The sequence below is a fragment of the Spodoptera frugiperda genome, chromosome 28 (genome assembly GCF_023101765.2).
Source record: "Spodoptera frugiperda isolate SF20-4 chromosome 28, AGI-APGP_CSIRO_Sfru_2.0, whole genome shotgun sequence".
Taxonomy (NCBI): domain Eukaryota; kingdom Metazoa; phylum Arthropoda; class Insecta; order Lepidoptera; family Noctuidae; genus Spodoptera; species Spodoptera frugiperda.
Genome location: NC_064239.1, coordinates 3,808,019 through 3,822,198, shown reverse-complemented (window position 1 = coordinate 3,822,198; position 14,180 = coordinate 3,808,019). Strand labels below are relative to the sequence as shown.

Sequence of the window (14,180 nt, the reverse complement as noted above, 5' to 3'; positions counted from 1 at the left end):
CATTTGGATGTTATTTATAGGTTCACAAAAAATCCAGAATATCGCTAAGTGTCACCTATGTTAGTTTAGGAGCTCCTTAATTTGACAATTTAAAAAGTTATTGTCCCAAACCACTTTGAACGAAATTCTGAGCCCAGTCGTGGATACCATCCCATACTTTTATGAGTGGAGGTCTTTGAGGTGCTTGTGGCTGCGGTGGGTAATACTGAGGAGGTGGGTAGTACGGCTGTGGGTAGTACTGCGGCTGTGGGTAGTACGGCTGAGGTTGGTACTGCGGTTGGTACTGCGGAGGTGCGTGGTACCCGGACCCTCCTGTAGAAGACACAATGTGATTTATAAAATCAAGAGCCAAGCTATACCAAGTGTTTGGTAACAAAATTTTTTTAAACGTATTTTAAGCTGAAACTTTGTATACAGATTCTATTCAACCTGTATTCTTCATTGCTTCTTGATGTAGGTATATGGGTATTTTGTTACACACAGTATAACTTAGTAGTTACAAGCTTTCTGGTTATTAACTATCACATTTTTAAAATTAACTAAAATTTACCATAAGGTGACACCTGATTCGGATTTTGATCCACATACGGCTCTTGCGGCCGCGGACTCGCAGAAACATCTCCCGTAAACCCTGCAGAAAAAACAATGATTTTCAATGTCACGAATATCAATTATTGTAATACTTAGAATAGTGAGGGGAAAATCATCGAATGATTTCTTCGGCACTGAATGATGCGAGAAGGAGTGGACTCTTACTCACTGAAACCGTTTTCACCGTTTCAACTTTTGCTCCAAGCGGGCCGCGATATACTATTGCGTTTGACTCGCAAATCCGGCTGGGCATCGGTTTTTGTATTAATGTGTAGTAGTGGGATGGCTATAGTCAAGTAAACCAGAAGAGGCCCATAGTCAAGTAGTGGACTCTCATAGGCTGTTAATAATGATGGTGATCAAAGAAAATATAATTTAAACAAACACAATGAAAAATTAAAATAAATATTTACTTACATGAGGTCCCCAAGAAAGCGACGAGGAGAACGACGCAAGTTTTGTTCAGGAACATGTTTGCTCTCTAGTTCTCAAAGTTGACTGTGCTCTGAAGTACATTGGGTTCACTTTTATATAGTAGCCTAGACACGAGCCAACAAAACAATAAGATAATTCGGACGTCTGTGGGATTTCCAGAGTGATAACTGCTATATATATGTGACCAATTTATTTAGTATACCTATTTTTAATAATAAAATTATTACTTAATGATAAACCTAGTTTCATTTTTTGTATCCCTTCGGAAACTTGAGATTCAATATAATAAACGCCTCGGTATCGATGGAGCATAGAGGTACTCGTAGCTTGTGTTGCTTGGTCTGAGCGCCGCCGTGTACTCAGAGAAGCGACTTCTCGCGCCTGCCACTGGATCAAGTCGGCTCCATTTACAGTGAAGCAGTTATGGAGGAGACGGAGTATGTTAAATAATGATCCTCCCCATGTCCCTGTCACGCCAACGGATGCTCTGGTCTTCAGGGATTGCGTCAAGGAAGGCCTGCTGATGGTAGTCAAGAGTCTGACACTCCCTCTCGCCTCGCACAGGGTGAGAGAGAGTTAATGATTTTCCTAAATTGTTGCACTGATTAAGGTGAAACAAAGAGACAGACAAAAAGACACACAGACAGACTTACTTTGGGCTGCACGACTGCACGGTTGGTGCGGTGGCTGGGCAACCGACTGCCGTACATCGGGTAGCGGGTTCGATTCCCGGACGGAGCAACACTTTGTGTGATCCACAAATGTTGTTTCGGGTCTGGGTGTCATGTGTATGTTTGTAAACGCACCCACGATACCAGTCCGGTCAAATTAGACCAAAAAATCAGCAAACTCACGACAAATTTAGTCCTAGCTGAAAATTATGAACATTGTGTCAAAAGTCCTAATTGGTCCCATTTAAAGAAAACACATTAGCGGGGTAAGAAGGTCCAAAAATGGGGATTGCGCGATTTTCTTGAAAACGGTAAGTTTTATCGCAAAATTACTTCCAGACATAATTTGTAGATCAGTAGAGTTGATAATAAGGAAGATATTAGATAAAAATTTTGGTAATTTACTCAAAAAGTTGAAAAACATTGAAGAGGAATTACGTCGTCACAAACTCGATGAAAACCCAAAAAGACGCCGTAGTTTGCGTATTTTGTCCAGTTCATCAGATTCATCGGGAGAGGATTCAACGTAATCAACTAAAAATGGTTAGTATTGAAAAATTTTACGTTATTTTTCCTTGTGATTGATATAAGTAGCCTACCGTCACAAACGTTTCCAATTCATGGACAATGCTAAACGGTATTGTTAAGGGCTGTTTCTTACTATAACTAGTACTGTGGATAGCTACCAGGACTATTTCTTTACTATAAAAATCCTTTGGGATTGTGCAATGTCTACCTACACATATTGTTAATGAGTTTTATGAACAGTACATAGGTCTGTTTCTTAGCTCCTCAGCTATGATACAGGCTAATAATTTCTACCAGCTAAGAGTTGATTCTTACCTGTATTGTGTGTGGATATCTACCAAGGCTATTTCTTCACTACAAGAAATTACATGAGATTTGAGAAGTGTCTACCCACTTATTTAGTGATAATGAGTTTTGTAAACAATACATACATAGGTTTGTTTCTCAATTCATTAGCTACAATACACCCTAAACTTTAAAATGTAATGTATGTATTATTGTATGTTTGCATACAATTATCTCACGTTTGGCGAAACTGATTTTGATGCTGTAGTATAATATTTTTCATTAGATTTAGGGATATCTACTGACTGAAAAAAATAAAGGCAGTAAAGAAAAGAGAAAGGACCCCTTTCAAAAAAACTTATTCTACTTCCATTACTTACTTGAGTTGATTTTAAATTACTCGTCAATTCCTTGAATTCTATTACCAAAAAACTAGCTGATACACCTGATTCCCAAACTTGGACTTGGCAAAAAGGATAAATACTGAACCAGAATAAATACAATATATGGCTTTCCTACCCATATCTTATTATTCTTAAACATTTTTGTTTTTCTTTTCCCTCTAACTCATAAATGTTGATTGGAGGGAAGGGATTGCAATACTCTTAACTTTACCCGAATTCAAACAATATTTCTGAGTCGAGATTTATAACCTACTTTCACTAGTATATACAGTACATGTATGTTATATTTAGACCCTAGAACTTGTAGCAGTAAAGTGCAATATTGTGTGTATTTTTTAGCATTGTCCCGTGTACCTATACCAATAGGCTCACAATCTATTACATGCGGTTCACAGTTTAGCTAATACATACTTAAAAAGTTAATTCATGATTGCCTTCAGCGGATTAAGTTCCATTTTCAACTCATTAGCTACAATACACCATACAACATACATTCTTAAATTGGTTAATAAAATAAAAACAAGCATTTATCAATTTCACATAATTATATTTTTAGGAAATTCCTGGCCTCTTATCTTTACATTTGGATATTGTGTATAAATAATTAAGTAAAAAATCTAATATAAAGTTCACAAGTCAAAAATAATAAAGTTCACAAAAAATCCAGAATATCGCGAAGTGTCACCTATGTTAGTTTAGGAGCTCCTTAAAATTAAACAGCAGTTGGTGAAAATGGGCCTACTCTTCAATTGACAATTTAAAAAGTTATTGTCAACCGTTCAGAGGGTTTTGCCCCAAACCACTTTGAACGAAATTCTGCGCCCAGTCAGTGATACCATCCCATGTTTTTATGAGTGGAGGTCTTTGAGGTGCTTGTGGCTGCGGTGGGTAATACTGAGGAGGGGGTAGTACGGCTGTGGGTAGTACTGCGGCTGTGGGTAGTACGGCTGTGGTTGGTACTGCGGTTGGTACTGCGGAGGTGCGTGGTACCCGGACCCTCCTGTAGAAGACACAATGTGATTTATAAAATCAAGAACCATGCTACACCAAGTGTTTGGAACCAAAATTTTTTTAAACGTATTTTAAGCTGAAACTTTGTGTAGAGATTCTATTCAACCTGTGTTCTTCATTGCTTCTTGATGTATATGGGTATTTTGTTACACACTGTATAACTTAGTAGTTACAAGCCTTTTGGTTATTAACTATCACATTTTTAAAATTAACTAAAATTTACCATAAGGTGACACCTGATTCGGATTTTGATCCACATACGGCTCTTGCGGCCGCGGACTCGCAGAAACATCTCCCGTAAACCCTGCAGAAAAAACAATGATTTTCAATGTCACGAATATCAGTTATTGTAATACTTAGAATAGTGAGGGGGAAAATCATCGAATGATTTCTTCGGCACTGGGTGAGGCGAGAAGGAGTGGACTCTTACTGACTGAAAGCCACACCGTTTCAACTTTTGCCGAGCGGGCCGCGATATACTATTGCGCTTGACTCGCAAATCCGGCTGGGCATCGGTTTTTTTGTTAATGTGTAGTAGTGGACTCTCATAGGCTGTTAATAATGATGGTGATCAAAGAAAATAAAATTTAAACAAACACAATGAAAAATTAAAATAAATATTTACTTACATGAGGTCCCCAAGAAAGCGACGAGGAGAACGACGCAAGTTTTGTTCAGGAACATGTTTGCTCTCTAGATCTCAAAGTTGACTGTGCTCTGAAGTTCATTGGGTTCACTTTTATTTAGCAGTCTAGATACGAGCCACGAAAACAACAAGATAATTCGGACGTCGGCGGGATATCCAGAGTGATAACTGCTATACATATGTGACGTGCAATTTATTTAGTATACCTATATTTAATAATAAATTATTACTTAATGATAAACCTAGTTTCATTTTTTGTACCCCTTCGGAAATTTGAGATTCAATATAATAAACGCCTCGGTATCGATGGAGCATAGAGGTACTCGTAGCTTGTGCTGCTTGGTCTGAGCGCCGCCGTGTACTCAGAGAAGCGACTTCTCGCGCCTGGCACTGGTTCAAGTCGGCTCCACTTACAGTGAAGCAGTTATGGAGGAGACGGAGTATGTTAAATAATGATCCTCCCCATGTCCCTGTCACGCCAACGGATGCTCTGGTCTTCAGGGATTGTGTCAAGGAAGGCCTGCTGATGGTAATCAAGAGTCAGACACAGGGAGTGTGAAATTGTATGTTTGTAAACGCACCCACGATACCAGTCCGGTCAAATGAGACCAAAAAATCAGCAAACTCACGACAAATTCACTCCTAGCTGAAAATTGGTACAAACCTTCAAATCACAATTATAAACATTGTGTCAAAAGTCCCAATTGATCCCGTTTAAGGAAAAACAGTAGCGGGGTAAGAAGGTCCAAAAATGGGTCTTGCGCGATTTTCTTGAAAACGGTAAGTTTTATCGCAAAATTACTGCAGACATAATTTGTAGACCAGTAGAGTTGATAATGAGGAAGATATTAGATAAAAATTTTGGTAATTCACTCAAAAAGTTGAAAAACATTGAAGAGGAATTACGTCGTTACACACTCGATGAAAACCCAAAAAGACGCCGTAGATTGCGTATTTTGTCCAGTTCATCAGATTCATCGGGAGAGGATTCAACGTAATCAACTAAAAATGGTTAGTATTGAAAAATTTTACGTTATTTTTCCTTGTGATTGATATAAGTAGGTACCTACCGTCACAAACAGGTACCGTTTCCAATTCATAGACAATGCTAAACGGTATTGTGGACAGTCTTGAGGGCTGTTTCTTACCATAACCAGTACTGTGGATAGCTACCAGGGTTCTTTCTTTACTATAAAAATCCCTTGGGATTGTGCAATGTCTACCTACACATACTAAGTGTTGTGAGTTAATGAGTTTTGCGAACAGTACATAGGTCTGTTTCTTAGCTCCTCAGCTATGATACAGGCTAATAATTTCTACCAACTAATAGTTGATTCTTACCTGTATTGTGTTGTGGATAGCTACCAGGGCTATTTCTTCACTACAAGAAATTACATGACATTTGAGATGTGTCTACCCACTTATTTAGTGATAATGAGTTTTGTAAACAATACATACATAGGTTTGTTTCTCAACTCATTAGCTACAATACACCTTAAACTTTAAAATGTAATGTATGTATTATTTTATGTATGTATGTTTGCGTACAATTATCTCACGTTTGGCGAAACTGATTTTGATGCAGTTTTCAGCATAATATTTTTCATTAGGTTTGGGGATATCTACTGACTGAAAAAAAAATAAAGGCAGTAAAGAAAAGAGAAAGGACCCCTGTAAAAAAAATATTCTTCTTCCATTACTTACTTGTGTTGATTTTAAATTACTCGTCAATTCCTTGAATTCTATTACCAAAAAACTAGCAGATACACCTGATTCCCTGATACTCCGACTTAGCAAAAAAGGATAAATACTGAACCAGAATGAATACAATATATGGCTTTCCTACCCATATCTTATTATTCTTAAACATTTTTGTTTTTCTTTTCCCTCGTAACTCATAAATGTTGATTGGAGGGAAGGGATTGCAATACTCTTAACCTTTACCCGAATTCAAACAATATTTCTGAGTCGAGATTTATAACCTACTTTCACTAGTATATGTATACATGTATGTTATATTTAGACCTTAGAACTTGTAGCAGTAAGGTGCAATATTGTGTGTATTTTTTTGTATTGTCCCGTGTATCTATGCCAATAGGCTCACAATCTATTACATGCGGTTCGCAAGTTAGCTAATACATACTTAAAAAGTTGATTCAAGATTGCCCGCAGCGTATTAAGTTCCACTTTCAACTCATTAGCTACAATACACCATACAACATACATTCAATTAAATTGGTTAATAAAATAAAAACAAGCATTTATCAATTTAACATAATTATATTTTTAGGAAATTCTTGGCAAAATCTTTACATTTGGATATTATTTATACGTTCACAAAAAATCCAGAATATCGCTAAGTGCCAAGTATGTCAGCTTAGGAGCTCCTTAAAATTAAACAGCAGTTACCATTATATAATTCATTATATATATCATCCCATATTTTTATATAAGGACTTAAATCCTTATATAAGGACTCGAGTGCTTGTGTCAGGATAAATGGGGACTACACGGAGTGGTTTGGCATTAATCGGGGTGTTAGACAGGGCTGTGTAGCATCTCCTTGGCTGTTCAACTTATTCATGGACAGTTGTTTGAACGATTTGAAAGTAGGTGAGTGTGGGTTAAGAATGAGTGACACAGTAATCAAAACATTGTTGTACGCCGACGACCAGGTACTTATTGCCTCATCGGCCGAAGAACTACAACGAATGATCACTGTGATGAATGATGCTTTTGAAAGGAAAGGTATGAAAGTCAATGTGAACAAGACGAAAGTGTTGGTGATAGAAAGGAATGAATTAGTAACAGAATGCCAGGTAATGATAGGTGATGAAAAATTGGAACAAGTGAATGAGTTTGTGTACCTAGGTTCTTTATTTACGAGAGATGGAAAGTGTAAGGGAGATATTGAAAGGAGAGTGAAAGCGGGAAATAGTGTCAATGGTGCTTTACACTCTGTAATGTCGAGTAAAATTATATCCAGCAAAGCTCGACTTGCGGTAATACAGCGTGTACTAGCACCTACACTTATGTATGGTAGTGAATCATGGGTGTGGCAGAAGAAGCATGAAAGCAGGATTAATGCGGTGGAAATGAGAGCCTTGAGAAGTATGTGTGGAGTAAAACTGAGTGATCGAGTAAAAAATAGTGTTGTTAGAGAAAAGTGTGGTTTGAAAGACGATGTAGTGACAAGGATTGAAAGGGGAATGTTACGATGGTTTGGACATGTAGAAAGGATGGATGAAAACAGATTTACGAAAGAAGTATACAAGGCAAATATGAGTGGGACCGTCGGTAGAGGGCGCCCCAGACGGACATATAGCGACCAGATTGGCGATATATTAAAAAAGGGCCAAATTAAAAGTACCTTTAACCGACGAGCATGCATGAAAAGACTGATGACTGTTGATGAAGCGAAAGAAGTGTGTAAGAACCGTGGCAATTGGCGTTTCATTGTCTCTGCCTACCCCCATGGGAGACAGGCTCACGCCTGTCTTTATGTTATGTTTATGTATGTACGCCTCTGGTTATGTATGTATGTACGTATATCATCCCACGTTTTAAAGATTGTAGGCTGTGTCTGAGGTGCTTGTGGCTGCGGTGGGTAATACTGAGGAGGTGGGTAGTACGGCTGTGGTTGGTACTGCGGAGGTGCGTGGTACCCGGACCCTCCTGTAGAAGACACAAATAATTTTATTGACAGTAATATATACAACGTGTAACAAAATACCCATATACATCAAGAAGCCCTGATGAATACAGGTTGAATAGAATCTCTACACAAAGTTTCAGCTTAAAATACGTTTAAAAAAAATTTGTACCAAATACTTGGTATCGCATGGTTCTTGATTTCAAATCATACAAACGTGTCACAACACTACAGGGATCACTCGCTAATATTACGAAACATTTCTTCTGTCAATCTGATCGCCTAGTCCCTGTCTACCTAATTTTTATTCGCGCGGCGGCGCGATTGGAAAAAATCATAACTTGGTACCATGAAAACATGAGTTTAAAAAACTCTTCCCGTATCGTTTGTTATGTTATCTAGAAACCGTGCAATTGATATGTATACCCCCTTTTTGTTACACGTTGTATATCTATACATATAATAAATCTGTAGAAAGGTCAATTCTGTACATTGAAAATATTGAAAAAATAAATAGCAGGGGGTGTTACTGGATCGACACCAAACCCAAATATGTGATGAATGAAATGTTCTTAAAATTGTTAAAAAAATATTCCACGACAGCAAATGTCTATATCTTATGGTTGACTCACAATAACACGTATAACTCCCGATCGCTTAGCAGGTCGGAGCTTTCTGATTATATTTATCTACTCTTACGTTTATAACACATTCATTCATTCATTCATTCATTCATATTAGAATAAATCTGTACAAGGGTCAATTCTGTACATTGAAAATATTGAAAAAATAATTAGCAGGGGGTGTTACTGGATCGATACCAAACCCAAATATGTGATTTTTTTTGTCTGTCTTTTTGATTTCGATGAAACTTGGTATAATTATACCTTACTATCCTGGGCATAAAATATGATACTTTTTATCCTTGAAAAATACGTACAAAAAATCTTTATTTTTCAGTTTTATTCTACAGAACGCGAGCTCAACAGCAGTAGCTCAATAGAGGGATCTCCTTAATTATTATGGGCCTCGCCGTATTTGGGTCCAATCAATAGATAGATATTTATAAGATGTCATTGTCAGAGTTACTCAAAATGGAGAAATAAAACTTCCACGCGAGACCGACATCCGCGCGGACGGAGTCGCGGGCGGAAGCTAGTTTATTAATATACTATTTCAGTTTACAAGTTACACATAACAGAGGTATAATAACACTCAGAGTGAATTTACTTCAAGTGTGGTTGAGTTTTTGTGGGAGAGCAATGCTTCGGTACGAATGGACCGATTGACCGGAGTGATACTGCGGCTTCCCCAATAACCTTTAAATTCTTAATCCCCAAAAGGATAACAACGCACTTGTAACACTTCTGGCTTTTCGGGTGTCCATGGGCGGGAGCGATTGTTTACCATCAGGTGATCCACCTGCTCGCTTACCGGATTATACCATAAAAAAATCTTCTTGGCGAAACTCTGACGCCAACTCGCAACTTTGGTACTTAACACAACTGGCTGGTAGGATAGAACTTATCGAGGATGGGATGATACTTCATACCGGAGCTATTACTGACCTTATGTCAAGCACAATGTCTTTATTTTTCATGCAAATTAAAATTAGGTAGATAGGTACTAGGCGATCACATTTACAGAAGAAATGTTTCGTAATTAACGAGGGACCCTTGTAGTGTTGTGACACGTTTGTATGATTTATAAAATCAAGAACCATGCTACACCAAGTATTTGGTTCCAATTTTTTTAAACGTATTTTAAGCTGAAACTTTGTATAGAGATTCTATTCAACCTGTATTCTTCATTGCTTCTTGATGTATATGGGTATTTTGTTACACGCTGTATAACTTAGTAGTAACAAGGTTATTAACTATCACATTTTTAAAATTAACTAAAATTTACCTTTAGGTGACCCCTGATTCGGATTTTGATCCACACGCGGCTCTTGCGGCCGCGGACTCGCAGAAACAACTCCCGTAAACCCTGCAGAAAAAACAATGATTTTCAATGTCACGAATATCAATTATTGTAGTACTTAGAATAGTGAGGGGGAAAATCATCGAATGATTTCTTCGGCACTGGGTGAGGCGAGAAGGAGTGAACTCTTACTCACTGAAAGCCACACCGTTAGCCACACTTTAACTCCGAGCGGGTCGCGATATACTATTGCGCTTGACTCGCAAATCCGGCTGGGCATCGGTTTTTGTGTTAATGTGTAGTAGTGGGATGGCTATAGTCAAGTAGACCAGAAGAGACCCATAGTCAAGTAGTGGACTCTCATAGGCTGTTAATAATGATGGTGATCAAAGAAAATATAATTTAAACAAACACAATGAAAAATTTCAATAAATATTTACTTACATGAGGTCCCCAAGAAAGCGACGAGGAGAACGACGCAAGTTTTGTTCAGGAACATGTTTGCTCTCTAGATCTCAAAGTTGACTGTGCTCTGAAGTGAATTGGGTTCACTTTTATTTAGCAGTCTAGATACGAGCCACGAAAACAACAAGATAATTCGGACGTCGGCGGGATTTCCAGATTGATAACTGCTATACATATGTGACCAATTTATTTAGTATACCTATATTTAATAATAAAATTATCACTTAATGATAAACCTAGTTTCATTTTTTGAACCCCTTCGGAAACTTGAGATTCAATATAATAAACGCCTCGGTATCGATGGAGCATAGAGGTACTCGTAGCTTGTGTTGCTTGGTCTGAGCGCCGCCGTGTACTCAGAGAAGCAACTTCTCGCGCCTGGCACTGGTTCAAGTCGGCTTCATTTACAGTGAAGCAGTTATGGAGGAGACGGAGTACGTTAAATAATGATCCTCCCCATGTCCCTGTCACGCCAACAGATGCTCTGGTCTTCAGGGATTGCGTCAAGGAAGGCCTGCTGATGGTAGTCAAGAGTCTGACACTCCCTCTCGCCTCACATAAGGTATGATGAATTTGATGATTTTCCTGCTGTTGCACTGATTTAAGCGAAACAAAGAGACGGACAGACAGACTTACTTTGGGCTGCACGACGGCACGGTTGGTGCGGTGGCTGGGCGCGGTTGGTGCGGTGGCTGGGCCGACTGCGGCACATCGGGTAGCGGGTTTGATTCCTGCACGGAGCAACTCTTTGTGTGATGTAAAAATATTGATACCTTTTAATAGGAAATTTCCTGATCTAGCATTTACGTCAGAAGTAATTTTGCGATAAAACTTACCGTTTTCAAGAATCGCGAAATACACATTTATTGGACCTTCTTACCCCGCTAAAATGTTTTCCTTAAACGGGACCAATTGGGACTTTTGACACAATGTTTATAATTGTGATTTGAAAATTTGTAATTGTGATTTGAAAATTTGTACCAATTTTTAGCTAGATGTGAATTTGTCGTGGGTTAAATGTCTAATTTGACCGGACTATACAGAAGACAAACCTAGTGTGGATTAAGGTTTCTTAAAAAAAATAGTATTTATAACATTATAATTTTATTCATGATACAAGTTATCTCTGTTTAATTACAAATTGGGTTTCTACGTATTTGTTATCAGTACTTTATTTTAATACAATTTATCACTTGACCTTAGGCAGTAAGATTTATTAGTTCATATACCTAGCAGCTCTTTGTGTGATCCAAAAACTGTTGCTTTGGGTCTGAGCGTCATGTGTATATGAAATTATTATATTTGTAAACGCACCCACGACACACGAGAAATACGTTTATTGTTAAAAGAGAATAGGTATTTTCGATTTATCAAAAGTTCTCAGTACTTAGGCGGAGTCTGGATTTTTGTCTAATACAATTACCTCCGCGAATTTACATAAGACTCATCTGCTTAAAAGTTAGCCTCTAGATTATGGTTCTGGGAATTTTATACGTTTATTAAAGCGTACAAAATACCTTTTTTAAAAGCTTATATTATTTGCGAAGCATACATTATGCAAAATGGTCTTTAAAACTATACAACGGATGCGAAGCCGCGGGTTAATTTAGTAAAGAATAGAATTAAAATTATTCTGTTGATTGTATTTAAGTGTAATGGATTGCAAATGGTCGACCCCACGTGTAGTATTCGAAACTGATTGCTAAATAAAACTAACGGTGTGAAGTTATTTAGCCAGTTAATGTAAATCACAAGTGTGGGAGAGCCATGCTTCGGCACGAATGGGTCGGCTCGACCGGAGTGATACCACGGCCTCACAGAAAACCGACTTGAAACAAAGCTTGCGTTGTGTTTCGTTGTGTGAGTGAGGTTACCGGAGGCCCAATTCCCCCCTTCCCAATCTTCCCCATCCCCATTCCCGAACAACAACCCTTAAATTCCTAACTCCCAAAAAGCCGGTAACGCACATGTAAAGCCTCTGGTGTTTCAAGTGTCCATGGGCGGCGGCGATTGCTTACCATCAGGTAATACGTCTGCTCGATTGCCGGCAAGTCTCATAAAAAAAAAAAAAATCAACTGGTTAGTGCCTCGTTAGCTGATAATTTGGCGCAAATAGGAAATGGTTCAGGTATAAAATGGATATTGGTTAGTGATATTCGTTCGATTATTTTGTAGATTGAAATTGGGATGGTATACATTATACCCTAATTCAATAGTAATAGAGGTTACAAAGCTATCAATGTTTACTCTATAGCTACCTAATTTATTTAATCTCATTGCAATTTGCAATTTTGATGGGATTATTACCAAGTTTCGGCTCTTGTATAATCTTATGTAACAGTCATTAATTTTATCACCTATCATATTTATATTCATTACTAATTCATCTTATTATTTTTAGTTTAAACACTAATCTATCAAATAGCAATATTCTTAAAACCCGATGATAGTATTTATTATAATTTAAATCGACTCATAAATCGATTCAGTTTTCGAACGTTGCAACACTGTCTCGGCCCGCCATTCGCCATTTTGGTGGGATTTTCGAATTGTCTTGTTGTTGAGAGACTCGCCGATATTTTTGTGCAGTAAAATAAAATAAACTACCTACTTTGTGAAAATTTGTGTTTAACTCAAGAACCCCATCCTTCTGAGCGTTTTTCAGCTCAGAAGTGGGATAACAGCAAAATATATTGTTTTGCTACGCCCACAAGTCAACATCTAAGATAATGGAACGAGGTAGCTCTGGTGAGAAACAGTGTCGAAGTCGTAGACTTCGAACACCTTTGCTCCCTGGGAGCCCAATACTACCAACAATGGGAGTCGAACGTGATGCAGGGAACAGCGGTGGTATGCGACGAAGCCGGAGCCGCGTGAGGCACGAACATGGAAGTAAAGATCGAAGCCGAAGCCGAAGCCGAAGCCGTCACCGCACCCACAGTATCCAACGTAGCCACCACAGTAACCGTGAGTTATCATATCAGAACCAGAATACAAACCGTAACTTACTTAAGAATAGACCCAGTCGCAGACGGGAAATATATGGTGGAAATCAGCAACGCAGTCGCAGTCGCAGTAGACCTAGAAGCAGCCGTCATAGCCGTAGTCATTCTCGCAGAGAAGCCAATCGACGAAGTCGCAGTGGTACTCGTAAACGGAACGATGAGAATGATGAGTTGCGTGAGAGGCTATGCCTGTTAGAACAAGAGGTGAAGAGACAACGTAGCCGCAACGTGATATCACATGATGTCGCTGGCAGCCACCGACAGCAGTTTTCCCCGTCCAGAATTATTCGTAGCCCCCTCGAAAGTGACAATGAGAACCCAGGTTCCCAGCGGCCAAGGGTCGAGCCTGCTAAGTTCTTTGAAGAATTTGTTAATATTTTTAAGGGCAGGGATCGTGAATCGTTTCCCGTGCTAAAGAATGTTCTTCCTGATTTTGATCCGCTTTCTCGAGAACAGACCATAGAGATGTGGATAAGTAAAGTAGACGAATGCGCGGAGATCTATAATTGGAATGACCGTCAAACGGTTCACTATGCCCTGCCCAAACTTGTAGGACATGCTAAG

At 38.6% G+C, this 14,180-nt stretch overlaps 1 protein-coding gene across 22 annotated transcripts in view; it reads right to left on the bottom strand.

The window, feature by feature from the left end:
* LOC118265576 (spore coat protein T-like) overlaps positions 1–14,180 on the bottom strand; it is an 86,812-nt gene that overhangs the window by 15,552 nt on the left and 57,080 nt on the right. For 7 of the 22 annotated variants that reach the window (XR_007707353.1, XM_050706120.1, XM_050706117.1 and 4 more), the window contains one exon: positions 6,832–8,246. Coding sequence is in view for 20 of the 22 variants with exons in the window: in XM_050706120.1 (XP_050562077.1) it covers positions 7,078–8,028 (951 nt within the window). In the remaining 2 variants the exon portion in view is untranslated. Of the gene's footprint in view, positions 1–550; positions 632–1,008; positions 1,152–3,859; positions 3,915–4,148; positions 4,230–4,554; positions 4,649–6,831; positions 8,247–10,131; positions 10,213–10,590; positions 10,744–14,180 lie in introns of those variants that run through there. The other 15 variants (XM_050706141.1, XM_050706140.1, XM_050706137.1 and 12 more) reach the window with 6 other exon arrangements.